Source organism: Lipomyces doorenjongii, assembly GCF_038497915.1.
Source record: "Lipomyces doorenjongii strain NRRL Y-27504 unplaced genomic scaffold V1508scaffold_56, whole genome shotgun sequence".
NCBI lineage: Eukaryota > Fungi > Ascomycota > Lipomycetes > Lipomycetales > Lipomycetaceae > Lipomyces > Lipomyces doorenjongii.
Genome location: NW_027118123.1, coordinates 66,945 through 93,809, shown reverse-complemented (window position 1 = coordinate 93,809; position 26,865 = coordinate 66,945). Strand labels below are relative to the sequence as shown.

Genomic DNA, 26,865 nt, shown 5'->3' with positions numbered 1-26,865 from the left:
ACTAACCACAGCGGCCCACAGCCAACCATTAATACCACTCCGCAACAAGCGAAATTTTTTCGTGCTCTCATAGTAATAAGGGATGAATTTACCACTCAAAAATTTCGGAATAATTTGAGAACTGATTGCGCTGTTGGGTCGCGCGTTCTGGTGGGTTGGTTCGGTGTAGGTGAGGGTGTTCATCCTGCGACAGTCGTGATTTAGGAATATTCATTCTAAATTATGTTGCAGCTCGAGAGATGGGATGCATAGATGCATGCATCGCGCTCTGTTATCGACAGGAACTCGGACAAGTTGAACAGTATAAACCTCCACAACCATTGTCTTACAATTCTTATCTATCGCACCAATCATCGTACCAAATGCCGAATCTAATATGCTCGACCAGAACAACATGATGATTGATACTACGCAGTGGTTGATATACATACTTAAAAAGACAGATTCATGTCTGTCTAAATATGCATGCGCGATAATCTTATTTAGCTCAATACTACTCTACACTGACCTCATGGATTGTAACAGGAAGCAAAAAAAAATAGTATCATTCCCATACAAAGCCTTACCAGGAACACCTCAGATCACTTAACTATTGAGCGATGTTCGCATACCAGCCTTTACGACGACGATTCTCTATCTTATCCTGCGTCTTCTTGAAAATGGGATTCATATTCAGCTCTCCCCGATCTGCTTTGACCTAAATAGAATCAGAAATCTTCTGGAGAACATGCCAAATACATAAAGTGGGGAGGTCTTACACCCGATTCACTGTTGCTGGCAAGTACCTCGTTCCATTTTGCTTTTCCTTGCCTAGCGAGTTTCAGCTGGCCTTCTTTCTCTTGTTCGTAGATATCCTCTAGGTTGTCGCGGTCTGGTAGAAGTAATCATTAGTCGATCGAGAGAACAGAAATGCCACTACTAATTAACATATAAACTGATACGAACTTGTGTCATTCTCGTTCAATGCCAGACGCACTAGCAACGAATGAAAGGACATCATGGCGATAGTGCTCGTCGCCGCGTATCCCGATCGCAGTCTGGGACAAACGGCTACACGGCCTGGGGAAGTAAGAAATGCCATCTGATGTAACTGAATAGAAGAAATTCAATTCTGGGTTAGATATTTCCGTGGTCAACAGTGGACCTAAATCAAGCATTTATCTGGGCCGAAGAAAAAGGTGATGTACTTGTGGCCACCTCCATTTTGTCCATGACATCATCAAATCCTAGATCTGTCTGCTTCGACAACGCTCTTGGCATTCTGGACGTCATATTCGGAGTTAACTCGGCTCTTGTATACCATGACGTAGTACGTTGATAGCTATGTGGCACAACCGAATACGCGTCGGTACTATGGCACAGCAGTAGGCAAGTGTTAACTTTGTGGCACAAAAGGATAAGAGTTGATTGTATAGCAAAAGTGCATAAGTGTTACGTGTAAACGAGACTTGTCCGATTAGATGTAGTGAACAACGCGCCGGTGCACAGCTATTATTCCCGGCTGTTGCGGCGTTCAGCATTTCAGTACCTTTCGCGGGCGATGCGTATGAAAAGTCTACTATACGCTAGTTCCAAAGAGGAATGATTGGTAATGGTCAATTGAATTTCCAATTTTAATAAACCCTGTCCTCCGTTGCTTCTCTCTAGCTGTATCAGTCGCGCAGTTGATGCATTCTATGAAGGCGATAGACCACAAATCTGTGTGCTTTTAGGTAGTGGTCAGGACAGTTTCTAACGGCGTGGCCGGTTCTTGCTGTATTGTAAGACTTCAAGGTTTGGGGCCCCGGGACTTAATTAGGGCTGGGGCTCGCTCGAAGCTCCCCACAGCAACTAATGTGTGTGAAAATTACGAAGATGCGAGGCCTCGCCCGCGCCAGCTCAACCTTGTTTGAGCGAAACATAAAATACGGTACTCTAACGTACTAGGATGCTGAATAAGTTGAGCGAGGAGATCCGTAGACGGCGACTTCTTTAGTAACCAGGAAAATCATTAGTAGTATGTGCGTCGGGTCCGATTAGGGCTAGCTTCTCAGGCGTAGGGAAGGGATACTGCCATTTATAAGCCTGATTTTCACTAGCGGGGCCAGCCCTCTGTCAGATTCCCATACAAATAACGTTCAAAATAACGTTCAAGGGTTAGGGCGTTTGCGAGGCCCAACTTCAGTACGATTAAGTGTACATACCATGTAAATGAACACATACAAGCGGTCGATTATTTAAAGTAGTACGAAGCTGTAGAGATTTAATTGAGCCAGTCAACTGACCGATAATTGTAGCAAATAACGAATATTCGGCGAATGTATTCGCTCCGCGGATGGTCAGCGATTAGAATTCTTTATTCGTTGTTCGCCACCAAACTAAAACGAATAACTGCGCTCTATGTCAGTGTGAAAATGGGCCCACCAACGTGCTGCACTTCTCCGCGGCGCGGCCAACTACGACTCCGATATTTAGGCGGCGTCGGAATTAGCCGAGTTTAGATAACTCCGGGTAATTGGAGATAATGACGGCCCAGAGGATGCGTATCATACTATGCCTCTACTTACGCTAGTTCCAAAGAGGAATGGTTGACTTACTCTCCATGAACTTCCAAAATTCTTTACAGCAAGTAGTTTGTTGGGTAGGCGGCGAGCACACTAACGCAGTCCTCCTTATCCTACCCCTCAGAAGCCCAGTTCCTGAATGTTTAACTCCTTCGTGAAAGTGAGAAAACAGATATTCCGCAACCAACGTCGACCTGAATGTGCCATGCAGCTCGCCTGACACACGGCATGATATGCATATGTCTAAAACTCTACTAGTGTGCTATTATACGATTTTTGATAGAGGATGTGGCGTTTCCATGGCGGATGTCCGCTGGCTACGGCTGTCCACTTGCCCTATCATTGTTTCATTACGGAATAGACAATCACACTCTTTTAATTCTGGGCCGCCCCAAGTTGAGATTCCCTTCTCTCTGCTTCTGACTGAAGGCCGTACGCGTCCGAAGAGAAGCTCTGCATTCATCCCTTCTTCTCAAAGTCTCAAAGTCCTCATATTTTCTCATATATTTTCGGCATCATGTGGCCCTTTCCCCTCAATTTCCAAACGAGGAAGAGAGTTATCCCGATTATAGTTGTCGGTTTACTCTCATTGTTCGTCACGGTGCCATTTTTTTTCATAAAGGTGGACCTACCTTCATGTCTTACAACGCAAACTCAACCACCGCCCAACGACGGACGACGGCCGACGATTCCAAATATAGTCCATTACGTGCATTTGATGAGTGACCCCCAAGGCAAAATTCAGTTTGAACTAAAGCATTTCATTTCCCTATACTCCGCAAGTCTTTACTTCAGCCCCGATGTCATCTACATACATACCGATGCTCCCGATGACGAAGTCGAACGAGCGAAAAGCTCAGACGAAGCATCGAATAAATGGTCACGTTTGATATTCAACCTACCACAAGTCGTCGTCAACAACGTGACTGCGCCAGATTATGCAGACAATGGCGAGGAAATCCGCAATCTCGAGAATAAGTCTGACTTCGTTCGCGCAAAAGTCGTCTACGAGCTGGGCGGCATATACCTAGATTGGGACGTCCATCCCCTACGGGACTTCAAACCACTGCGAGAAGCAGGATTCGCAAACGTTGTAGGACTTCAGAAAGACGACCTTGTTAACAGCGGATGCTACATGTCGATAAAAGGATCTGAGATGATGAGGATCTGGCTAAAATACGAGCATATTGTCTACGATGGCGGATATATCACCCATGCCGTCATACTCCTCACCCACTTGTCAAGAAGACTAGTCATGATACCGAACGAAGTTCTCATCCTCGACCGATACGCCCTCGCCCCCAGCAGCTGGGAGACCGACGACGCTCAATCTCTCATGGGCTCCCATTCTGAGGCGCAGGCGCCGCATTTGGCGTCCGCAGATCCGCGTCGCCCAGCCCTGACGACGGCAGATGCCGAAGTGCTCTGGGAAGCGGCAAGGGCATCTACAAGAGAGGAGTGGGAAAATGATTATTCGTATACTTATGCTATACACGCGTTTAGGAGCCATGGCTTGCATGATTTTGATAAAATTACGTTGCGGTATGTCCTCTCGCGGCAGAGCAACTTTGCGAGAGCGGTGTACCCTGCCGTTCAACATGCGATTGACACTGGTATAATCGCCCTCGATGACTAGGGTTCAGATGGTGGAAATTAGGGAGTGTAACGTTATACGTATTGATTGGACATGAAAGGACATGACAAAATGAGTTGCCAACAGCCTCTCTCATCTCGCCATGCTCCTTTCCCAATCTAGTGCCATCACGAGGAATGAGAGCCTGTAATTGGCAGCGTGTATGTGGTAATAGCCAAACAAAGCTAGCCACTGTTGGGAATAACAAGATTATGGAAGGTCACACTAAGAAGATGGAGAGCGATGCCATATTCACTGAATAAGAGAAGTTCATATGCACGAGACACTAGCGTTGCCGGCGTTTCCTGTGATATCTCTACCGACAATGGCATGCCATTTGCGATATCGAGGTTAATCATGATTCTTGGTACTAATCACTGAAGTGCGCCTAGACTTGGTTAGTATGCATTGTGCATACCTGAAGTGTTTCGTTCTACAGTCCAAAACTCTAGCGCAACTAGTCTTGTGCAGGCGAGGCATTACAGACTTGAACTGAATAGTTGCATCAACTCACTCAACTTGTCAGAAAAAGCTGGAGGGGATATTCAATGATTCAACATCAGACCTTCAGAGTATAATGGATTCTAAATACGACTTCATGCGTTGTGACAGTCCACAAACAGAAGCAATTCACCAAAAGCTACTGCCAGAAACTGAATCGCAGGCATCCAAATGGAGTAAACCTACATAGGGATAGGGTAATCAAGAATGACACCAACAAATGACCAATTCCATGTCCCCCACGTGGCGATTACATATCGTATGGACAGAAATCCCTAAACCCAATAGCTTAGTTCGTTGCGGAGGGAAGTATAAAGTTCAGCTGGATAGACCAACGGCGCTGATTAAGGTACCCTTGAATAACTGCGTCTCACCGACTGAGCTTCATGGGAATATTCTTTCCGGCGTGTGCCCGATAGTGTGAGGACTAAAAGTTTAGTCGCGTCAATTATACTACCCTAACCTTTCAGATAACGACAGCGACTCGCATTGGCCCGACATTAAAATGATGCTTAACCCTTGCCCATATGGGAGATAACCAGTGTACAGCTGAGCAGATGTACCAACGCACATGGTACCTGCTAGAGCTCCATCATTTATTAGCTAAACAAATATATGGCTATAAACTGTACTAATCATATTCTTAATTCTTAATGTGTACTTTTTTTAGTAAGTTCAAAAAGTTTTGCTGCCGCTGGTATAGTAGTCGTGGCGACTAAACTATTTGCTCCAGTTTATATCTTCGTGTTGTCTAGTCTTCTCTTGCCCGTCCAGCGGTCCCCGATCCCTACACCAGTCGCGTGAAGTTAAAACCCACCAACGAGATTACCAACCGCCGCGAACCATGAATGAAGCTACAAAGGAGCCGTCAGGGACAGTTACTGACAGAAGCAGATCCTTAATTAGAATTGTCTACTGATCTTCTTATCGTAACTGAGGGAACAGTGACCTCAACCCGCTCAGAAGACGGGACTACATTGTGCAGATAGTTTGTGCTGCTCTTCCAATCACATTATGTCATCAGCGTCCGGATCAACAATACGAGACTCAAGGGCCTCATAGGATTTGGGCATCTCCGGCCGTTATCAGTTTGGCTTAAACAGCAGGTAGAGCCAAGACTGTAATAAAAACAGTGCATGAGATCGCACAAAGGAGCGGTAAAGCTACAGTTCCTAAAGAGATTACGAGAGTGGGCGCAGATAGCTGATCACGACTTATCGGAGACAAAGTGGAGCATGCTTGGCACCACAAGACGGGCGAGGCCGCCCGGCTTTGACACAGCATGTCTCATACATGTTCGAAGACCGTCGATAGTCTGTGTCCTAAACTTATGCTCTATAGAAAATTTATTAGTAATGGAAGAGGAATGGCTACGTTCATTAGAGACTCTATCTTCTCCAGAAATATTTTACGAGACACGCACAGTGTGTCATAATAATTAGCTGTTAGTGGCGCTCGGTTAGCTGGTTGACGCAACCTCACAGATGACTGCTGTGAACCGTTATTTGGTTGTCAGATATAATATAGTCCTGTCTTGGCCCAGATGTAACACGCTGTGAGTCTCGTTATCTGTACGGGGAGCTAAATAAGGTTTCAAAATGATATATGATAGCCATGAGCATTGAGCTTCGCCTTTGCCCTCCGCCATACTTTTGTCGGCTTTCCATCCGGGAAGTTTGGATAGATATTGCGGAGAATAGTAGCACTTATAGACCCGCCTCTTGCAAGTGATCGGCCAGGCAGGGAGCTATCGGTAAACCTTTTCTCCGCATTAGCAGCAGCCGATATATAGCAGATTGCACCTACATTCACAGTCTGAGACTGACGTAAATTTTCCTTGCGATCGAACCACGCAGCATCATCTCACTCGCCCTTAACCACCATGGCGGACAAAACTATCGCGACGGTGTCACGCATTGCTGATTTCAACTGCATGCCAGGATGCCAAGAACCTTTCAAGATCAAAGATTGTCCAGCGTAAGAGTGTTTGGCATTAGTCGTTGCATGCCAATGCCGTGAGGTTGTGCGTGATCTTTACTCGACGTTCAAAACGCGCGGCCGAGTGCAACGTCCGCATTCCTCCTCGGCGGGCTCGGCATTGCCTCGCCTTTGTAGTCCCAGGACTGCACGGTGGGGCACATTTGGCATCTACCAAATGATCTGAGCTGAAATGTCTCGCGATTACATTTATATGGGCGGTACTGTGCGCCAACAAACGACGTCTGGACGGCACTACCATTATCATCGTGTTTTGGTTGCTACAGATAGTCGGACGTATGCACACTATTGCTTATAATCGTGCAGCATATTACTAACAAGTGCAGATGGCCGAGTACGACGAGAAAAATACTGGAGCCGTGGAGGTGAGGACCTCGTCATCAGTCGGGGAGACCGAGAGCACCAGCTTGGACAAGACTGATGGCACTTACATTCATTACACTGATGAGGAGAAGGACCGCGTGTACGAGTTCATGTGCACAGTCGGCGGCTTAGCTGACAACCACCCAGATGACATTGAATTTCTCATGGAGAAGATGAAGTCTATTAACGCAGAAGATGGATTCAGGATTCTTACGGATGCAATGGAATATCATCGAGAGGACGTCAATTTCCCGGAGGATGCTATGGCTGAAATTCGAATGCTCCTCAAAGGCACTGAGCATTCCAACATGGACCAAGCGAGCTACGACTTGCGACTTAGATTCCAGGCAACGCTCATCCGCTTCCACTCACCCTATCCTGAAGTGCGTGCCGTCGTCAGACCAACTGACGATAGGTCTATGCCTTGTGAGACTTTTCGCGCGTATCTCGTTGGAGGATTCTGGGTTTGCTGCGCGTCGTTTATCAACCAAATGTTCCATCAGAGACAGCCTAGCATTACCCTGAACGCTACGGTGCTACAGATTCTGATATTTCCGTCCGGCAAGTTTATTGCGCGTGCATTTCCTCACAAGAAGTTCACATTCTGGAGATGGTCACTGAATCTTAATCCTGGTCCGTGGAGTTTCAAGGAGCAGATGTTTGCAACGATCATGACCAATATCGGCGCTGGTTCGTCCAACTTTTTTCACTACGGTCTAGCGTTGCGTCTGCCGATCTTCTTCGGCTTTGAGTACGCAAATTTTGGATTCATGCTGTTAATGTGTATTGTCACACTCTTCTTCGGCTATGGTTTAGCTGGCATGCTCCGGCGATATGCCGTGTATCCCGTGAAAGCGTTATGGCCGCAGGTCTTGCCAATATTGCAGCTTAACAAGACACTTCTCCTTCCGGAAACTAAGCAAAGTATTAATGGGTGGACGATTTCCAAATACCGATTGTTCTGCTACTCGTTCTTCGCGATGTTCTTCTTTTTCTGGCTTCCGAATTACCTCTTCACCGCGTTGAGTACCTTCAACTGGATTTCATGGATTGCCCCGAAGAACGTACCGCTCGCCTATGTTACAGGATCCAAGTCTGGTCTCGGTTTCAATCCGTGGACCACGTTCGACTGGTCCGTTGTCAACTACACGACGCCTCTTGTCCTCCCGTTCTTTTCTGTCGCCAATAAGTTTGTTGGCGTTTTGATCGGCGGACTCGTTATCATCGGCATGTACTGGTCCAATTATAAGTATACTGGCTACTTTCCACCCAACAATGCCAATGTGTATGACAACATGGGCAAAAAATATAACGTCTCGCGCATCTACCACGGTGGTCATTTTGATGTCGACGCCTATCGTAACTACTCGCAAACCTATATTGGTGCCGGCCAGATTATGATGTTGGGTGCTTATTACACTATGTACACTTGCGCGTTTGCATACATCTTTCTCAATGAGTGGCAGGTCATTAGCCGAGCGATGCTGGGCTTCTTCAAGAGTTTGAGGTTTTGGAAGCGCGACAAGAAATCTACATACGAGCAGTTTCATGATCCAATGTCTGCCATGATGGTCCACTACAAGGAGGTTCCGGATTGGTGGTACTTGGCTGTCATGATGGGCTCGCTGGCTATAGGTATCATCGCGATTACCTGCTATCCAACTGGTACACCTGTGTGGGCCCTAATTATCATTATATTGATGTCTATTGCGCTTGTTATTCCCACGATCATCATTTCGTCTATGACTGGCTACCTTATTCCAGGAGATACTCTTGCTGTTATTGTCGCTGGCTTTATGGTTCCTGGTAATGCGGCGGCGTCTATTATACTTCGTGTTTTCGGCTACAACACTGACGATCAGGCTGAGAATTTCATTTCGGATCTGAAGCTAGCGCACTACGCAAAGTTGCCTCCACGCGGTGTGTTCCGGGCGCAAATAGTCGCCACGCTCATGCAAAGTTTCATCACGACCGGTGCAATTACCTGGCTGATCAATTCAACGCCCGATCTCTGCACAGCAAACCAAGCAGCACGGCTTGTATGCGCTTTCCCTAACCAACTGTATTCGACTACTATTTTGCTCGGTGTCGTCGGGCCACGAAGGACCTATGATGTCCAATATCCTTTGTTGAAATATGCATTCCTCTTCGGTGCACTCTTTGGCGTTGGTTTCTGGTACGTTCGCAAGCGCTACACGAAATATCTTCGCCATGTACACCCTGTCATCATCCTCTCTGGCATCAACAGATACGGCGCAACGTACAACTTGTCGTACTTCACACCGGGTTTCTATGTCGGCTTCATTTTCAACTACTACATCCGCAGGCGCTATCTTGCCTGGTGGTCCAAGTATAATTATATTCTGACGTCGGGATTGACGGGCGGTATGGCCTTCAGCGGTATCTTGATCTTCTTTTCGGTTCAGTATAAAGCCAAAAAATTGATCTGGTGGGGTAACACTGTTTCCGCATCCGGTGTGGATGGTATCGGCACAGCGTCCTTATACCAAGCCCCGTCCAATGGCTTTGGTCCTCCAGTGGGGTCGTGGGATTAGTTGGTGGTTTTTGTAGTACGATATATCGGACTTGTACTGCTGGATGTCCGTTTTTAAGTTGCAGATGAGAGTGTTGTTCTTTTATATGATTAAAATTTGGCGTAGCGATAATCAATTTGCTCGTGTGAATTGGCATCTTGCGTGGATACTATGTACTTCCGTCTTATGGTGCGGAAATAACTCCCTAGGTATCGAGCACCACACTGAGATGCAAAATTCCCTTAAGTAATGATGGTTTCCGTACAATGCCGCGAACCCACCAGCAGTACTTATTTTGGAATGCGCTTATTAGATCTAGGTGTTAGCTTTTTTCTTATGTCAGCCAGTTGTGAAAATTTGATTCTGTTCTAATAATATTGTGAGCTGTTTTTTGGTTTGCTCTTCGCCTTGCACTTTCTGAATTAGTATCTCCATAAGTGGAATTGATCAACTCGCCAAGTTTGCAAAGACTGTAATTATGCCAAGCAAATTAAAAGCCGCAAGAAGCCTCATCTGTATTCATTTCTACCAGGTGAGCGAGCCATTTTTTGTCTGGCTACCGTAGCTTCAGGGTTAGTGTCGTGCTGCTATATGTCTATCGGGCCAGTTGCTATCATATCCATACCAGATAGGAGTCGAACAAACCCGTGTGCATGAACTCAGTGAGGCTAGTGCCGCACTCGATATGTTCCAGAAGTATGGACACAATGAAGTGGGAAAGGATCTGAAGACTGCCTAGGGCACTTAAACTGGCGGAGCAGAAGATTGTCATGGAAACAAAGTACTTTCCATATACCGGTCGGGGTTTGTCGCACATACGAGATAACTTTATATCTGTTTGAACCTTTAAATGCACTCGGAACTGGCAAAGTAGATATGTGATACCTCCATGCCCCTGAACGTACGAAGCATTTCGAAAAACCTTTCGATGCTGTCAATGAATTACATAAAGGAGGCAACTTCGGCCGTTTTGGGCTCGACTATTTGATTCAAGAGTTAATACATAACAGGAACCTTTTTTAACGGATCTGCTCTCCTACGCTTACTGCAATTGAACAAATATTTTGTAGCGAGAGGGCCAAGAGAGAGTAACTAACAAAATAGCTGTACTGCTGGAGTCACTCTCTAGAAACAACTCGACGGCTCATAGATCAGCGTCAGGAGCCTGTGCCCGTCCAGTATCACTCACTTGGTCAGTGTCTATAAGACCTGTGCAGCGTGATGTACTAATCCTGGTGATTTTATCACTAAAGCCAAATAACCTTAATAGTGAGGTTGAATAAAATGACTAGTGACGCAGTCACTAAATAAGTTAATTTTTGTGAAGCAGAATAAATGGCTGGCTCCTCTGAGTGTACCTTGACACTCACTACGACGGACTACGGGCGATGAGTATGCTTGCTCAGGGCAAACGGCTGTTCTGACAGTTGAAAGAACTTCAATGTCAAGCCTGCCAGTTGGCTGATTTTATTTGGATTAGTTATCCACAATAAATTTGGAAGGTCTACGACCACTGTCTCTTTATCCGGTTACCAAGTCAGTGTAACGTATACTCGGGTCGCAACACCCTCGGCGAAGTTAGGCATCACAACATCCTTGATTTTCAACAGTTGCATTGTTTTTGTACGAATGCACGCACTCTCTGATTGATGTACATTGAATTGACCAAAGCAATATTAGCAAGGAAAAAAAGTCCCACCCGCCTATCCCTAACCCTCTTTCACTTTTAACTCTTTCTTACCATCACTTTAGTATGATCCGCAATACTTTCCGTACAGGGTATAGTAATTCATATAGAAATTCATAGGGTTCGGCGAATTATTGCCAATCTGAAAAAATTTGTAATAGGTTGCATCTGACGAAGTTATCGACCAAATTCGAGTTGTGCCAGGACATGTAATCTGCGAAATGGATGGTACCAACGGCGGGATTGTAAATTCTGAATTCCATTGTCCATGGAGTGTACAGACGTGAGTACCAACCTTGAACTCTGTCGGCACTTCAGCGGACCCAGTAAGGTCATCGATCAGTAGGTAATCCGGCCTCATCACTGTTGTAAGGTCGACACCATCTTGGTATACAACTAAACCACTTTCTTCTACTACTGTCTGGACATCACCTTCAAAGTATGTGTCATATGCGTGATACACTCTACTAACGCACAGTGTACCATGTTCATAAGCTGAAACTATCTCCAACAAGTATAGAAATGCAATAATAATAGGAGCAATGCGACCTCGCCAGACTATGGCTCGAAACAGGTGTGACATTCCTAACTCAATGCATTAGTTATTGCCTAATTTCCAATTCTTTAACAGGTCACAAACTTGTGCTGTTTAGAGAATAAAGGGAAACGGTTGGTTCGGGGCAAGGTTTGTAACTTTCTATTCGCTTCTTGTGGGGAGTGCTTATTATTATATATGTGGGTGCGTGCCCTGCTTCAGAATTCATAGCATCATGAGCGGAGAGTCTCACAAACGCTGTCGGTGATACAATCAATAATTCCAATGCAGGACTATACCATTCCGGTTAGCACTCATAATAATGACAAGCCTCTAGTTTACTCATAATGCTAACTGTATAAGAGCGATCGAGTCTAACCCTAACCGTATCTTTGTCAGACATCGTCAATCCAACAGACTGGAAATCGGCGGATGACCACGTTCCGCGCGACGCAGCACCGCGTTTCCTGCGACAGATTCAGTATAAATTCATGCACGCGCTCCTAAATTACGGAAAATCAGCTGAGTGCCATTACCCCGCGAAATGAAGCAGCCGGCGCACGTGCACGCTTCGCCCCCGAAAGGGTATAAAAAGCACTCCCCCCATCGGGAGCGAATACATGTGATGAACTATTATTATTATTTCTCTTCTAAGCTGATCTATCAAGCTAAGGAAAGCAGAAATACATAATGTCCCACCATTCGTCCCTCCCGGCTCCCTCGAATTTTTGTCAGGTCTTACCCAAGTTTGTCACTAACTTCAATAGATCGAACTCCTAGTATGCCCTTATAATTCGGCACTTTTGTTGTCCAAGGCTGTCTCTCAAGTGTCAATGCTTTGTCTAATAGTGAAGGCGGCGGAAAAAGATGCGCCTCGAGTTACTTTAGCATTTAGCTAATGCACGTCTCCACAAACTTTAGGCGGCATTTAGTGAATGGAACCGAGACAATTGCATCCACAGCGCGAAATCACCGTTTTTAAAGTTTTACTAAAATTACCCGAGCCATTTACACAAAACCCTCATGTTTCGGCATGGAATCGCTAAGGCTCTACATCAGTCCATCTGCGTTGCGCATGCAGAGAGAATAATGAAGGCAGTATATCACGCCAGGTGCGGCGGTCTGGTTACTTGGATGAACACGAGGCGGACGATATTATGAGCCCCTGATTACGAAAAGAGCGCCGCATATCGGAAGTCAGCCAAGAAGTATAAGTCTCATCGCAGACTTCCAGACAGCTTCTAGCTTGCCTGAGGGATGGCTGTAAATAGGGCTGTTTCGAATACGAATTTCGGCAGGTTTTCCCAATATTCATATTCGATATTCGACTCTTTCAAAGCCATTCGAATAATATTCGATATTCGTATTCGACAAATAACATTTAGGTCGAATATTCGTATTCGATCGAATATTGGCGCAAATCAGGTGAGAATAATTAAATAAGTTAAAGCATTTCCTATTAAAGGCTAGTTTGGCGAGCCGAAAACCTATATCTATTTCTCGTTTTCTTGTTTTGTCATCTTGTCATCTTTTCATCTTGTCATCTTGTCTTCTTGTCGTCTTGTCATCTTGTCTTCTTGTCGTCTTGTGCAAATTCAACACAGAGGTAAGGCGCATACAGCCGGAATCACTTCTACAGTATAAGATCGTGGAGCATTAATCTCAGTCTGGCTTCAAGGCGGGGACGCTGGTACTAAAAATGCCGAGCAAATCGGACAACACATGCTATCTGGCAAATGCCTGCATACGAAGGCGTAGGGCTTCGCGCAGCTTGAAATCCCATTGAATTCATTTCTCTCCCGTGGATTCTGTAATACTATGTCGAATATCGAATATCGGCACGATATGTCGAATATTCGATTCGACGGTCAAAGAATGCTTCGAATAATACTCGATATTCGTATCCGACGACAGGTGATTGGCCGATATCGTATCCGACGCCGAAAATCGGTCGAATAATATTCGCCAAGTCGAATATCGTCAACAGCCCTAGCTGTAAACGTTGCGACAGGCAGAACAAGAGGAGACTATCGACATTCTGGCTAATCGCATAAAGTCGTCAAAAGCAGCGGGTTGGCGCCAGTTGGGCGCTTTGGGAAAATTACACAATCTTGTGTCCATATTCGAGCATCCGAACGCCGATTCAGCTGGTTCAAACGGAGTCGCTGTCTGGTCAAGCTCTCGGTTTGGACGATGACACCAGATGGAATTCTTGGTTCCCGATGCTCGTTACAGGCTTGAAATGAAACATCCGAACAGCACTTCACCAATACTTTGATAACTGGTATACGGAAGTCAAAGAAGACTACCTGTCTCCGGATGACTGGCAAACCTTGGAGGAGTCTGCAACTTTTCTGCAGCCCTTCTATCGCACAACGTTAGAAACAGAAGGAGATAAAGCAACACCCGATAGGACATTGTATACAATGGATATCTTGGCCAGGCATTTTAGGAGGTCTAAGATTAAACACAAAGACAGAATCCTTTATATAAGCTAACGAAATGTATAGGAGAAATATCTAAGAAATACGTTGCTACTTAGTTGTATTATGAACGCCTGGTATACTTTCGACAAATACTACAGTATGACAGATGTGACTCCAATATATGCTGCGGCGATTATCCTTCATCATTCCCGTCGAAAACACTACATATAGGACGTCATCGCCCCTGTCTGTGACAGTAACGGCTAATTTTGAAATTAAGGCGATATATTTGCCTAAATTATCGCCAGGAATTTTCCTCTAATAATATCGTATTGCCGCAGATACGATATGGCGATATCGGCTCATAGACGATATCGTGTCCTGCCCTAAAGCAAAGCACCAATAGAAACGATTGAAAGGACAAAGGGCTAAGCACCCGAGCAGCCGAAGGGAAGGAAAGGAAGCTTGAGAGTTCCGATATCCGAGTAGCCGATGGGTACGAGACCCCCCCAAAGACATGATACTAAGGGATTTGTCCTGACAGTAGGCAGCACCACGCGCCAATGTTCGTCAGCCTAGTGTAGTCACAAAGATTGGGCTAGTTGCACTCAATCTACAGGACTAATCTGTACATCTGCTCTTGTTGAGATGCACCCAGAATAGTTCATGGTCTTGTCAATCGGCGTCTGATAAATTGGCTTCATGTCGTTAGCCTATCCGGACAAGACAAGCCCAATCATTACAAACCCGGCCGCATAACTGCATAGTGGTTGCCCTCCCTGTCAAGCGCCGCACGGTGCTTATTAAGTATGTGAAATCAAGTAAAACAAAATGTGTCAAACTTAATCCGAAGTAAACATTTAACGCCACTTTCACTTGCTTGCTTACGCATGATTAGTTATTGCTTGCAATGCCGGCTGCCTATATAAAATGAGAGTCGACTTTCCTCAATTGTCTCTGCCTACACTACGCACTAGACTATGACAATCATGACCGTATCTCAAACCTTTTTGGACGCAGTTTCTGCACGGCGCACGTACTACCAGCTCACCAATGAGTCTACTATCCCAGACTCGCGTATTGTGGAGCTTGTTAATGCCGCCGTTCTCAACACTCCAAGCAGCTTCAACTCACAGTCGACTCGACTAGTTCTCCTTCTTAAACAGGAGCATGAGAAGCTATGGGAGAGTGCAAAGGAGATCCTTAGGGGTATCGTGCCCGCAGATGTATTCGCCAGTACGGAGCAGCGATTAAATGGATTCCAGAAGGCATACGGTACTGTAAGATCCCTCCCTGATTAATGTCGAGAAGATCACAGATGCTAATACAATTCGACACAGATCCTCTTCTTTGAAAGTCCTGACCCAGTCAAAGCACTACAGGAAAAGCTTCCAACGTATGCTGACCGTTTCCCCATCTGGTCTGAGCACAGTTCTGCTATGCATCAATTCTTCCGTATGGCTCCTTTAGTCGTCGTAATTATCATGACTCTACTAACAAGCACAATTTAACAGTCTGGACTGCCCTCGAAGCTGAAGGTCTCGGTGCAAATCTACAGCACTACAATCCCCTTATTGATGAGCGTGTCTGTGCGGAGTGGAACGTTCCAGCAGATTGGTCTCTCAAGGCGCAATTGGTATTTGGCACACCAACCGGGGAGCCACTGGAGAAGACTTATCAGCCGCTGAAGGACAGGGTATTTGTTCATGGCTTGTAGACAATGTGTCGGAAGCTCGTGTGCATGCTGTAGAAGATGAAGGAAATAAAACCGCGAAGGTATCTCTCTTATGTATTAACATTGTTGAGCTTTCAATGCATCCAGCAGTCACCACATACCTGTTTCGCATTCACATAAGGACTTGCCCGTCGCGCAAGTTTCAACTACTAATTTCGAGAACTTGTTAGCCCAGATAGATTATTCTATGCACTATCTGATGAGCACATGAGCTGGAACGGTCTGAATTTATTATACTCGGCCCCTCAAGCTCTTGGCGCAATCGGCGTCTAAGAAATACTGACGTCATTATGTATGAAACACAACAAACGCAAACAAAGTCGAACACAAAACTAAATAATAAATCGTACGAGCAACGGGTACTCGTCCTTAGCGAATGACAGAAGGCAAAACGGAGAATGAAAGGGAGCGGAGAATGTTGGACAATAGCGGAGGACGGAAGCGGACGGACCCGGAAGGAGACGGAGCATTGCGGCAGTGTAAAACGGGCGACGAAAAAATTTCGAGTCCCAATTTTCTCGGATTTTCAATTTTGCTAACTAAAATCTCACTAGTGGAATCTTATTTCTACGCAGCGTTTATAATTAACGTTCATTATTAGAGAGACTAGTTTATCAAGTTGAAAACCGATATCTAACCTCAGGACCCGAAGTCTTCTACCAGAATTCTTCTTGTCTTCTTGTGCAAATTCAACACAGAGGTAAGGCGCAGACAGCCGGAGTTACTTCTACAGCGGAAATCGTGCAGCACTAATCTCAGCCTGGCTTCCAGGGCGATAAGCTGGTAGTGAAAACGCCGAGAAAATGGACAACTATTGCTATAACTGGCAGATGCCTGTCTACGAAGGTTATGTAATACTATGTCGAATGTCTGATTCGATGGTCGAAGAATGCTTCCCGTCGGGAGATCGGCCGATATCGTATCCGACGCCGATAAAACGGTCGGATATCGTTAACAGCCTTAATATAAAGCAAAGCTTTAGCATAACATTACGAGGACATAGTCGTGCAAGAAAGCACAAATAAAATCCCTAGCTAAATCAAGGACCGGGGGTGTATACGGTTACGGTACTGTCAACTTTTTAGATTATCGTAAAGCTAATCGCAAATTGAAGATTTAATCGTAAATTAATCGTATAGTTTAGTGTAAAATCATATATTAATCGTAAGATATGGTTGCACAGGAAACCTTTGTCCTCTGATATATTATTAACAATTTGGTGTATCTACTGATAATGCATATGCTGTCGCATTGACGCCTTCGACATGGAACCTTCTACACGTCCTCCTCGCCAGCCAGAGTTCAGGGTTCTAATAATGGATTCGAAAGAGAGGAGGCGGTGCGGAATGTCTCAGTCGGCAGTGGCCCACAGTCAATAATTGAGAGCACACTTGGGCTAGGACCGGAAGATCCTTTTAGCCAGATCGTCTATCAACCATTGCCTAGAACTTTGATTGAGGAAGTTCAAGGTCTGGCTTCTCTTCACCAGAGCTCACGGACTATAGGATTTCTTCTCAGCGTACACATGGGACCGATATGGTATGACTCGTAAATGAACATTATTCCTTGGCTATACTCAAATAGCATTCCATTTTTTCAATAAGATCGACCAAAGGTCTGCTTCAATAATATGTCGCAATTTATTTAATACAGAATATCCCTATTACAAAATCTATAACATTACAAAGAGAGATACTCCTTTTGCGGCACTCAATTCGTGGAGAAGCTGATGAATTTGACGAACCTTTGTGTTGCAGTGGCAAGCACAGCGTTCACCAGCTTTCCCACGAACCGAGCACAGCTTCGTTGTACTTGGTTTGCGTGATATCAGCATTTTGACCAACAGCACTCAAGGAAGACGTCAAAGGCAAATCGTGTTACACGACCTCGCCACTGAGTTTACACATATTTGTCGAGTACTGCGTGAGTTGTGTGTTCTATATTCGTGTCTTCTGCAGATCTTGTGATAACACTTTGTAATATTACAGCAGTAGAGCGACTTAGTCCAAAGCAGTTGCGAGTCGGCATAAGAGCAATAGTTCACGGTTCTGGTTATATAAACTGAACTGGGGTGCCCTGATTCTCTCCCTGGACCATTTCTTCCTGACATGGTGTATGCCGTTATTGACCTTCTGCTCCGGTTCAAAATAGTACTTGAAGTAATAAATGATCTAGGTGCCTCGCGCTTTCGATTTTGGCGTTGTACAGTACCCTACAGTTGTGGAAGTTGGTATTTAAAATCACGGCCTGATACATGAGCTCATATCTTTTATTCTGTTGTCCGGCCCGATTCCATATACATCAAATGCCCCTAAGCTGTGATCATCAGTGATTCGATGAAGATGTGCAATTAGACTGCTTCCGCCTAACGACCATGGTTGGACGATTCACATTCGACAAACCTTATTTGGCAAACTAGTCAACAACATTTGCTGCCAACTAGTCACCACAAATTGGATACCCAATGCATCAAGTTTAATTCTATTGAGTTAGTCGATGTGAATGAGGCATTTTAATTCGATAGACTGAGGACAATGTTCGTAACTCGAAATAAAACTTTAAGGAATAACATCCGCCATTAAACAGGCTGTCATGCACTAAGGTCTAAGTACCGTCATTGTAATATAGCAAGTATTATATCATTTAGTTGAGGCCCTCAATTGTAGCTGCAATTGTATCATCTAAGCCGATGAATCAAGATTGTCCGAGGAAGTTGGAAAGTAATTGCGCTGCTCTCTTTGAACCAGGAACATTGCTTAAGTCGCGCGGTTCATTGACAGGAGGATCTGGAATTAGCGAATTGTCCGATCGAAGCTTGCGAATGATTCCGATTACATCATTCCAGTTCTGTCGAGCCGCAAAGGCGAAGAGTCGTTCAAATGTGACATATGGGTCGAGTAGAGCGATCGCATGAAGACGTGCGGTATCTTCAACATTAACAAACCACTCTATATGTGGCATGTGAGATACGCAATTTGACTAGTTTGATAATCTTAGACGACTTACGTGGAGGAGATTGCATTCCGGATTTATCTCCCTTAAGGAGTCTGCGCACCATATTGCCAGTCGAACCCCCAATCTGCCGAAGAAGGACTCTTCCCCACTGCAAAAGATCAAAGCCGTTAGTTTTTCTAGATGGCCACTCTCGTACCGGAGTACAGCTTACGTTCGGATCTGGTAACACGGTATTAAACACGAAACCAGGTTGATGCTCTTTCATCCATTCCCATGCCTTGCGCTCACTCTCGGTCTTGGTGGCCGCGTAAACGGCGAACGGTCTATCTGTCTCGGGTATTATTGTCGCCCCAAGCCTGCCAATGGATTCATCATTCCACGTTTCTAATTGCTGTGTTAGAGCTAATTTGTCTTCAGTCCATAATCGAGACATTACCTTGCGTAATCTCAATTCCACCATCACCAGGTTTAGGGAAGAGACAGGCGGCAGACGAGGAAGTCAAGACCACTCTTGTTACAGCATATGCTTTAATGCAGTCTCCTGAATATTAAGTTTTCCTTTAACCATCCCAGGAATAATCATATTTGGATCCGAAGAGAAGTCAGTGTTGCATGCCGACTATACAAAAATTAATCTTGAGCTGGCATATGCAAAGCGGGGAGCTACACCATGAATCACTCCAGATACACCATCCATGACCTGATCCAGGCTATCCAGATCAAAAACTGGCAGAACGACAGATTCAAATTTATCTTCGCCGTATTTTCATTTAAAAGTACTGATCCAGCCACGGTCTTGGAGTGCGGACAGTTCCACGAATATCATATCCGAGGCTTAGGAGAACATTAACAATATGTGAACCAATGTAGCCATTGGAACCAATGACAAGGATTTTGGAGCCTATGGGGATGGCGTAGTTGGGAGTAACCATGGCACGACGTGGAATTTGTCGTCTGCCTTGGAATGAAAGGACAACTGCTCAAACCGTTCAGAGCACCGAAAAAATAATATTAAAGGCGCTCCGTAAATTTGGAACCTGCGAACATCTTATAGGTTGGTGGTGGGTACTGACGTACTGTTTCCATAGAAACTTAGCAAAATTAAAGGAAACAGAGCTGCTGTTGCTTTGTTGACTGTTGGAAGTTTGAACGCGGGGAGTATCGGGAATCTCGGAATGCGGGGTTGTGGGATCTGCACTAGGAATTGTGAAGCGGTAGACCAGATTGAGATCCAGGCAAGGCTCAATTGAGCAGACACTACCCTAAACCTGTGTTAAGCCCGTTCGGAAAGTTGAATCACCTCCTCAAGCGGATCAATCATTAATTCCGCCCCAAAATACGATTCCTCGATGTTCGATATATCTTACGTTATATATGTTTGACAGAATCAATAAAATTTGATAGGGTGCGTGGAGAACTGTCATAAATCGATAACGGATATCCAGTAGAAATCCCTGAGAACGCTGAGCGACAATCTCCCCGGACTTTAGAAGGCCTGTGTTATTAGGTACTAAGAGAGGCATCAGGCATGATTAATAATTGGCCAGGATACTGAATGTCCGAGCGATCGGTGTAACTACCTTGATAAGGTTCAGCCTTTGTCGTCGCCACGGAATCGAACGGCGAGCGCCCAAAGCCCAGTTGAAAGATATCTTGCTCGATTGGAAGAAGCGTATTGAATCAGAAGGAAAACTCTAGGGGTGGATACGATTACTGTACCGTCAACTTCTGATTATGGTAAAGTTAATCGCAAAAATGAAGCTATAATCGTAAATTAATCGTATAGTGAAGTATAAAATCGTAAAGTAATCAATCGTATGGTAATAGTATGCCTTATTAGGAACGTAGGGTTATTCCTCTTTGCACAGGCAACGTCTGTCGTCTGAAATATCATCAAGATTGGGTGCGTCAGTGGTTAGGGTTTATATAACCTTAATGTCCATGTAACTAATAAAGACTGGGAAACCTGAAGTTTTCATGTTGAGACTTATAATCCGCTCGGTAAATCAATGCGGATGGGACGACAGCCAAATTGTGATCGTTTTTGCCTTCCCACAGCCGTCCACAGAATAAAAGTGTCAACGTCGACAAGTTGTGAACCAGGTAGCGCAACCCATTAGGTGCAGAATTGCGTCATGTGTAATAATAATTTCACCATGGACCAGTCCATCACGAAACCTACTTTAACGGATCGGCTTGGGCCAGATCCGAGAAGATCTTTGCTTTTATCTCAAAGAGGAATAGCGGGTAAGTTCCCAATGGTCTTACCCGCAAGTCTAAACTTGATCAAGATGAGTGCCAGTTCTAAGAATTAAACTCTACCGCCGATGTATAACCAATCGCCAAAACCACTTATATATGACCCTACCTCTTTGTGCAACCCGTAATAAATATGCTTGTAACCAAACAAAGATTCCAAACAAACAAACTCCGTCCCAATACAATAATGACACCATGGTCAGATAGCGTTTAGGGTCCAACAAGCGACGCAATCGATATCCTCTGAGGTGCGTCCGCGAGCGACGTTGACGATAAACCCGGTATAGGTACGGAAGCAGACCGGATGGCTGGCTGGTGTTGTTGGTGTAGTGCTTGAATTTGCCTCATGGTGATTACCTCCACTCGTAGTCCCTGAGCAGCTGCACAAGGTGGTGCTGCACGCATCACAAGCCTCGCCTCGGCATCTGATATAATCTGGATCCGGTGACCATCACTGGGGCGGAAGTAATAGAGTGCCACAAGCGCGTTTTCGGGTAATGAGAGTATCGTGCGGACAGCATTGAGGAGAAAGGAAAGACTTGACTCTGTACTTCGAAATAAATCAGTGCGGTGGATGGTACAAGGAACTGTCCGGTCACCATATACTAGTTCCAAGACCGTTGAGGACTGTTGTTGTAGTATAAATGACGCAGTGCCTGGCAGGTTGGGTGGTAAGTTGTGTTTGTCTTGCAAGTCAGAGGTGGCAACGGTCTCTCGAGAGTACAAGTCCCGTTCATCGTCCGTAGACGCGGCCGATGAGAAATTACTTGATGACGATGACGATTCTGTCGGTGACCAGACAAGAGGCAGAAGTGACAATGGTGCAAGCTTGGTAGATCTATTGGATCTCTCACTCCGCCGGGACGATACAGCTGGCCTATAATTAAAGTAGCCTATTCCGTAAGTCGAAGTGGAAGCTTTTGTGTCATCAGACAAGGCGTCACTGGACACCGATATGCTTTCAGAACCGTTTCTGGGCCCAGGAGACAATGGCCACTGTTCTGCGAGGCACATATTTTGGATTTGGTGTTTCTGTCCTTGTTCATCATTTCCCACATCCCGTTTAACTGATAGTGACCTTGATCGAGCCTTGAATTTTGGCTGTCGCTTCCGGTTTCGTCGAACCGACTGTACGGCTGCACGAACAAGCTTGTCAAAATCGGGAAGAGTGTGAGGCGGGAATCCATACTCGTCCCGAAGAGTATCAGCTACAGCGATAATAACATCGTACTGCTCAGACGACTTCTTGGTAGAGAGTGACATGGAATCAATCAATTCCAGACGCCGAGCGGAAAACTTCTTCCACAGGCCCTCGTCTGTGAATTGCAGTTTCCGCCGGAGAGTTTGGGTCACGCCAGAAATGCGCAGTGACGGAGCACAGTCTAGTGGCGGAAAATTGAAGATGGAAGATTTCCGGAGTTGCAGAGTGTCAACCGATGACACCAGGGACTGCAAAGCGGAGGGTGAATGCGAGCGCGTCGAGGAAGTCTGAATGTTAGAGTATGGTCCCTGCGACTGGCTCGTTGTTGTACGAAGACGCAGGGATCGGTCGGTGGTTCCCTCCTCTCTACGGCACAACTGTAGAGGAGAGTCTATTGTATTTAGTGGACCCAATTCAGAAAAAGATGGCTCAGGATAGGTTTCATCCTCATGTAGCTTGTGTATTTGGACCTCGACAACTAAGTCGACATTACCGAGTGCTTGGCGAAGCGACGCGTCTGCAACCGTTAATTTCGAGCATCGTAAATTCGCTATAAGTGTACTTACCATCATGCACATATCGGCATTGCGTCTTGCTAGAGAATGTGTCAGGCTTGTACAGCATGTTGAATTGTCTCTGCTCATCAATGAAGAAGGCACTTCGAATGTAGTTCCGAAGTCTGCTGAGATTGAGACGAGCATCTCCCGAGTTCCACTCGATTACTCGTCCGTCGCATTCTATACGGAGAGTTCTGGTGGCGTTTGGCGAAGGCGAACGCCGTTCGACTTGGTGATACGTTATGCCGTATTCTCCGTATACTGACTGCCTTTGGATTTGTGGCAATGTCATGACTGACGAGGTAGAAACAGACATTGGCATAAAGACAGAGTTGTTTAAGGAGGGTGGAGAGGAAGGAACTCGTTGTTGATGTACTAGACTCACCGTACAACTGTGGTGTAGCTAATGGCAGCCAACGTCTAGCACACGGCATTGAAACCTTGCGGAAATGCAGTACCTACCCGGTTGGCGTTTGCTGCCCCTGAGTCATCGGCGATGCTATTCCCATGGCGGCATTGTGCTCCTACTCAACTGCTTAGTTTCTCATCACTTAACACCTTATAGGCATTGATTATGTTGCAAGCGTCCCTGTCTGATGGCAGGACCTGCGTTAGCTGGCAATAACGTCATATCGAGTAAGAGCTAGGGTTGATTTGCTCATCTAGCCATGACTGACCTTCGTTGGGGCGATTAGTGGCTTTTAGATTGCGCAATACGGGAGTCAATAGACCATCGCGGTAATATTTTGTTGTTTCTATGTTTCTCGAGTTGTTCGGCTGCAAGGTTTGACGAGCGAACCTACTTGGTAGCATTACGCTAGCCACGACACATTTTAGCAATATTCCACCGTCTTCACTCAATAAATGTCGCATGCCTAGTCCATCCGCACCTTTGGCTTCACGATCCATGTTCCAAGTCGGCAACTAACACTGATTTTGTGAATCCATTGTTATGGGTGCTGTTCACCACCCTCGCCACGTCGCGCTTACTCGTGGGCCAACATCTTTTTCGCTCTCAGGTTCGGAATGTCTAAGTTTCTTTTATAAAAATACACACAATTTATATTTTTGTGGGAGTCATATAATAAGGTAGAACGCAAGTATTTCCTTTGTTATACTATGATATTAAGATAATTGGTAGACTCAAGGCAAATGAAATATAACCATGGCTGTAATTTATACACGGCCAAGGGATGAATAAAAGCACGTATAATCTCAGGACTATAACAAGCACGCAACGATGAAGACCTGCCAAAGGCGCCGAAGCAACTAGCCTAATTTTGTTCAAAAACTTCCAACGGTGTAAGAACCAGATCGTTTGGTTGTCGAACTTCGATGAGACGTTATATCATTACTGTTTCTACATTACAGCTTTAGGATCTACGCCCCTTTGGATACCCGGGCCGGCTCCCAGCCTCATGTACAATCTTCCGGGTGCAACAAACCCCCACTTCCCCAGAGTAAATTGATATGTCACAGAGTGATGGATATAGCACAGAGTGATAGAGATATCACAGAGTGATGGGCATATCATAGAGTGATATTGTTGTGTGATATAAATTATTGTATGTATTATCGACATCACGTAAGAGATTCCGGAATCATCCGGTCGCTCAAATGTCGGTCTATAAGAAGGGGCCTCTGATCTTGGAAAGGAGGAGGCAGGCTTCAGTCGAATAGATATTTCTTCCCCAACTTTGCTCTTTCTTTCTAGCCATTGTGATGGGGGTATGAAACACAAAAAACAAATTAAAGCAAAATCCACGAAACAGAAAGCAAATATTATCATCATGTATTCTTTAGTAATACACTTGTTATTTCGACGTTTTCAGTAAATATTTACCTGCACTGACGAGCGTATCGGTTCAGTTCGTGCGAATGTACAACTATTCAACTACACTCTCTAGGGTAGGCCACTCAGTATGTGAGTCACCGCCGTTAATCAAACGTCACGTTAATTATTTGCTTTCAGATATCCCTCGATCCGCCACAGAGCCGTTGCTTGGATATACTCACTCATATTGTCCAAAGAGTCATCGGTATTGAACTCCAGTTGCAGACTGCCACTAACGCTCCTTACAATTGCCCTAAATGGCACCAGCCCTTTCATGAATAAATTTATGGCGATTTTGCCATGCACGCCGACGCAACAATTTTTGATCAGAACCTACATTTTGTTATGTATTGCGCTACTGATATTCGAAGGCATATGAGTGTTCACGCTTACATATGACGTGATGTCAGGAGTGTGTTAGTTCTGACCATGCACAGATTTGCATACTCCTACAGTTAGCTGCGAGATACCACTATACCAGGTGATGCCGCGATATTTGAATTCTCCTAGTGGTTTCTTCTTCATTGCCCTTGTGAAGGCTCCCCTAGCGTAAGGTCTCTCATAGACGAAGTCACCGCAATTCTTCCTGTGATCGCTTCCGAGGCTTCTGAATCTTTCTGCTTCACTAATGTTGACTAAAAGGACGATATCAACGCCATTGTTGAACCATGTCATCATATCCTCCCTCAAATTAGCTAGAGTCTCCGATATTCCGACCTCGATTGCGCAAGTTCGAAAATATTCTCCGAGCTTGATTTCCAAGCCACCATCGCCTTTCTTGACGTTTTGGCCCTTGCTGTACTGCACGATCTTTCCCCCGTAAGTTTTCAGTAAGATGGCTTGTTTCAGCATGGCTATTCAGAAAATCTAAGTTTAGTATCCAACTCTACATCGCAGTAGGATCATGTATCGCTGACGGTCTGACAATTGTTACTTGCAATGATTCATTGTCATAGATTATTCTAAAAATGTGATGATTCATAAGTTACTAGTACCGCAGAGATCTTGAAGACGTACCTTGACCTGTGATCAACACCACCAGCTTTCCAGTTGTCGATGAAGCGTGAATAGCTCTGATGCGAGAGGCTGAGCTGTAAACACTCGTCGAACGTCGAACACCTGAGATCTCAAGAATTTTATCGCTACCTCGATGTTGCGCGCATCTTCTTGCACATCGTCGACGTTAGAATCGGAGATATCATGATTAGTATGAGCTTTTGGTTCCTGCTGATCGGAAATTTTATTGATCATTTGACTCCTTGTCGATCTTGTAAAAGTTCTCCATTCGCATAGAAGGCAAGGCGGTCTATCTTTAACTTATAAATTTCAGATGGCTCATTGAGACAGGCAAATTTTTTTACGGGCGTAGAGTGATGACCGTAACAGTCGCGGTACTCTGGCCACTAGCCACTCGAGCAGGTGACTATTTGAGACTTGTCCTAGTGCAGACCCATATGTGGCTCCGAAACAGATGCAATTCCAAGATTATCCTGTCATCTGCCCCATGGTCTCCGGTATTGGTATACTATTCAATGATGCCGCGCACCAGTCGACAGGAGGAAAGTCTAGCTTGGATGGTTTCAGAATTGGAAGAAAACCATATCCGACGTAGTCTGTGGACTCTGGATATGTTTTAGAATCTTTTTATGATTTACAACTCGCGGATCTGTGCCGCATTATATGCCCTGGGCCCCCTCCAAGCCTCATGCCGCCACTCTCCACAGGCTCGAGCCTCAGTCAAGCACACAAACGAAGGACAAAACTAAAACACAAAGACGCAAAGCACAATCGAAGAACAAAAGCCAAACCAAGACTCAACCAAGACAAAGTCAGCCGCAACTCCCACGCATCATAAGTACGCTTCAGGGGACATTCCTGATAGGAATACAGTTAGTGCCGCCAATGGTCGTAGCTCGGATCAGTTAAGAGTGATCGAGGACTTCTTGCTCTGAAAGACGCTAAAGTTATGCCCGCATGTTTTATAAAGGAGATTCATAGAGAGTAAGGGGACCATTCCTCTTTGGGACTAGTATGAAGCACACGTCGGTATCAAAACTCGAAGTCAATGTTCACCGCCACTGCATAGCCACACCAATTTTTCGAT

General features: G+C 45.2%; 9 protein-coding genes across 9 annotated transcripts; 3 read left to right on the top strand and 6 right to left on the bottom strand.

Annotated features, from left to right (window-relative positions):
* Positions 1-8: 8 nt before the first annotated feature.
* V1508DRAFT_423263 (uncharacterized protein) lies at positions 9-514 on the bottom strand. Its single transcript, XM_066941144.1, has 2 exons — positions 232-514; positions 9-169 (listed from the first exon to the last, which is right to left on the bottom strand). Exons 1-2 carry the CDS (start codon positions 427-429, stop codon positions 89-91), a joined length of 279 nt encoding a protein of 92 aa, XP_066793922.1. The 5' UTR covers positions 430-514; the 3' UTR covers positions 9-88.
* On the bottom strand, positions 205-1,262 carry V1508DRAFT_423261 (uncharacterized protein). The gene is made up of 3 exons (XM_066941143.1): positions 946-1,262; positions 759-871; positions 205-697 (listed from the first exon to the last, which is right to left on the bottom strand). Exons 1-3 carry the CDS (start codon positions 1,079-1,081, stop codon positions 590-592), a joined length of 357 nt encoding a protein of 118 aa, XP_066793921.1. The 5' UTR covers positions 1,082-1,262; the 3' UTR covers positions 205-589.
* A 1,356-nt stretch (positions 1,263-2,618) lies between these two features.
* On the top strand, positions 2,619-4,270 carry V1508DRAFT_233950 (uncharacterized protein). The gene has a single exon (XM_066936328.1). The coding sequence runs from the start codon at positions 3,061-3,063 to the stop codon at positions 4,177-4,179; it is 1,119 nt and encodes a 372-aa protein (XP_066793920.1). The 5' UTR covers positions 2,619-3,060; the 3' UTR covers positions 4,180-4,270.
* A 2,268-nt stretch (positions 4,271-6,538) lies between these two features.
* Positions 6,539-9,593, top strand: V1508DRAFT_441280 (OPT oligopeptide transporter protein-domain-containing protein; the record flags this gene model as incomplete). The annotated part of the gene is made up of 2 exons (XM_066942286.1): positions 6,539-6,951; positions 7,002-9,593. The coding sequence occupies exon 2, from the start codon at positions 7,002-7,004 to the stop codon at positions 9,591-9,593; it is 2,592 nt and encodes an 863-aa protein (XP_066793919.1). The 5' UTR covers positions 6,539-6,951.
* A 1,677-nt stretch (positions 9,594-11,270) lies between these two features.
* V1508DRAFT_423255 (uncharacterized protein) lies at positions 11,271-11,967 on the bottom strand. Its single transcript, XM_066941142.1, has one exon. It carries the CDS (start codon positions 11,840-11,842, stop codon positions 11,321-11,323), a length of 522 nt encoding a protein of 173 aa, XP_066793918.1. The 5' UTR covers positions 11,843-11,967; the 3' UTR covers positions 11,271-11,320.
* Positions 11,968-15,095: 3,128 nt separating this feature from the next.
* Positions 15,096-16,131, top strand: V1508DRAFT_423251 (Nitroreductase-like protein). Its single transcript, XM_066941141.1, has 3 exons — positions 15,096-15,500; positions 15,561-15,675; positions 15,735-16,131. The coding sequence occupies exons 1-3, from the start codon at positions 15,201-15,203 to the stop codon at positions 15,935-15,937; spliced, it is 618 nt and encodes a 205-aa protein (XP_066793917.1). The 5' UTR covers positions 15,096-15,200; the 3' UTR covers positions 15,938-16,131.
* Positions 16,132-18,354: 2,223 nt separating this feature from the next.
* On the bottom strand, positions 18,355-19,343 carry V1508DRAFT_450648 (uncharacterized protein; the record flags this gene model as incomplete). Its single annotated transcript, XM_066942489.1, has 3 exons — positions 18,355-18,903; positions 18,962-19,058; positions 19,122-19,343. 3 exons carry the CDS (start codon positions 19,341-19,343, stop codon positions 18,650-18,652), a joined length of 573 nt encoding a protein of 190 aa, XP_066793916.1. The 3' UTR covers positions 18,355-18,649.
* Positions 19,344-21,379: 2,036 nt separating this feature from the next.
* V1508DRAFT_405939 (transcription factor Vhr1-domain-containing protein) lies at positions 21,380-23,249 on the bottom strand (the record flags this gene model as incomplete). Its single annotated transcript, XM_066938733.1, has 2 exons — positions 21,380-22,887; positions 22,937-23,249. The coding sequence occupies 2 exons, from the start codon at positions 23,247-23,249 to the stop codon at positions 21,380-21,382; spliced, it is 1,821 nt and encodes a 606-aa protein (XP_066793915.1).
* Positions 23,250-25,178: 1,929 nt separating this feature from the next.
* V1508DRAFT_434395 (uncharacterized protein) lies at positions 25,179-25,613 on the bottom strand (the record flags this gene model as incomplete). Its single annotated transcript, XM_066942023.1, has 1 exon — positions 25,179-25,613. One exon carries the CDS (start codon positions 25,611-25,613, stop codon positions 25,179-25,181), a length of 435 nt encoding a protein of 144 aa, XP_066793914.1.
* Between the last annotated feature and the right edge of the window lie 1,252 nt (positions 25,614-26,865).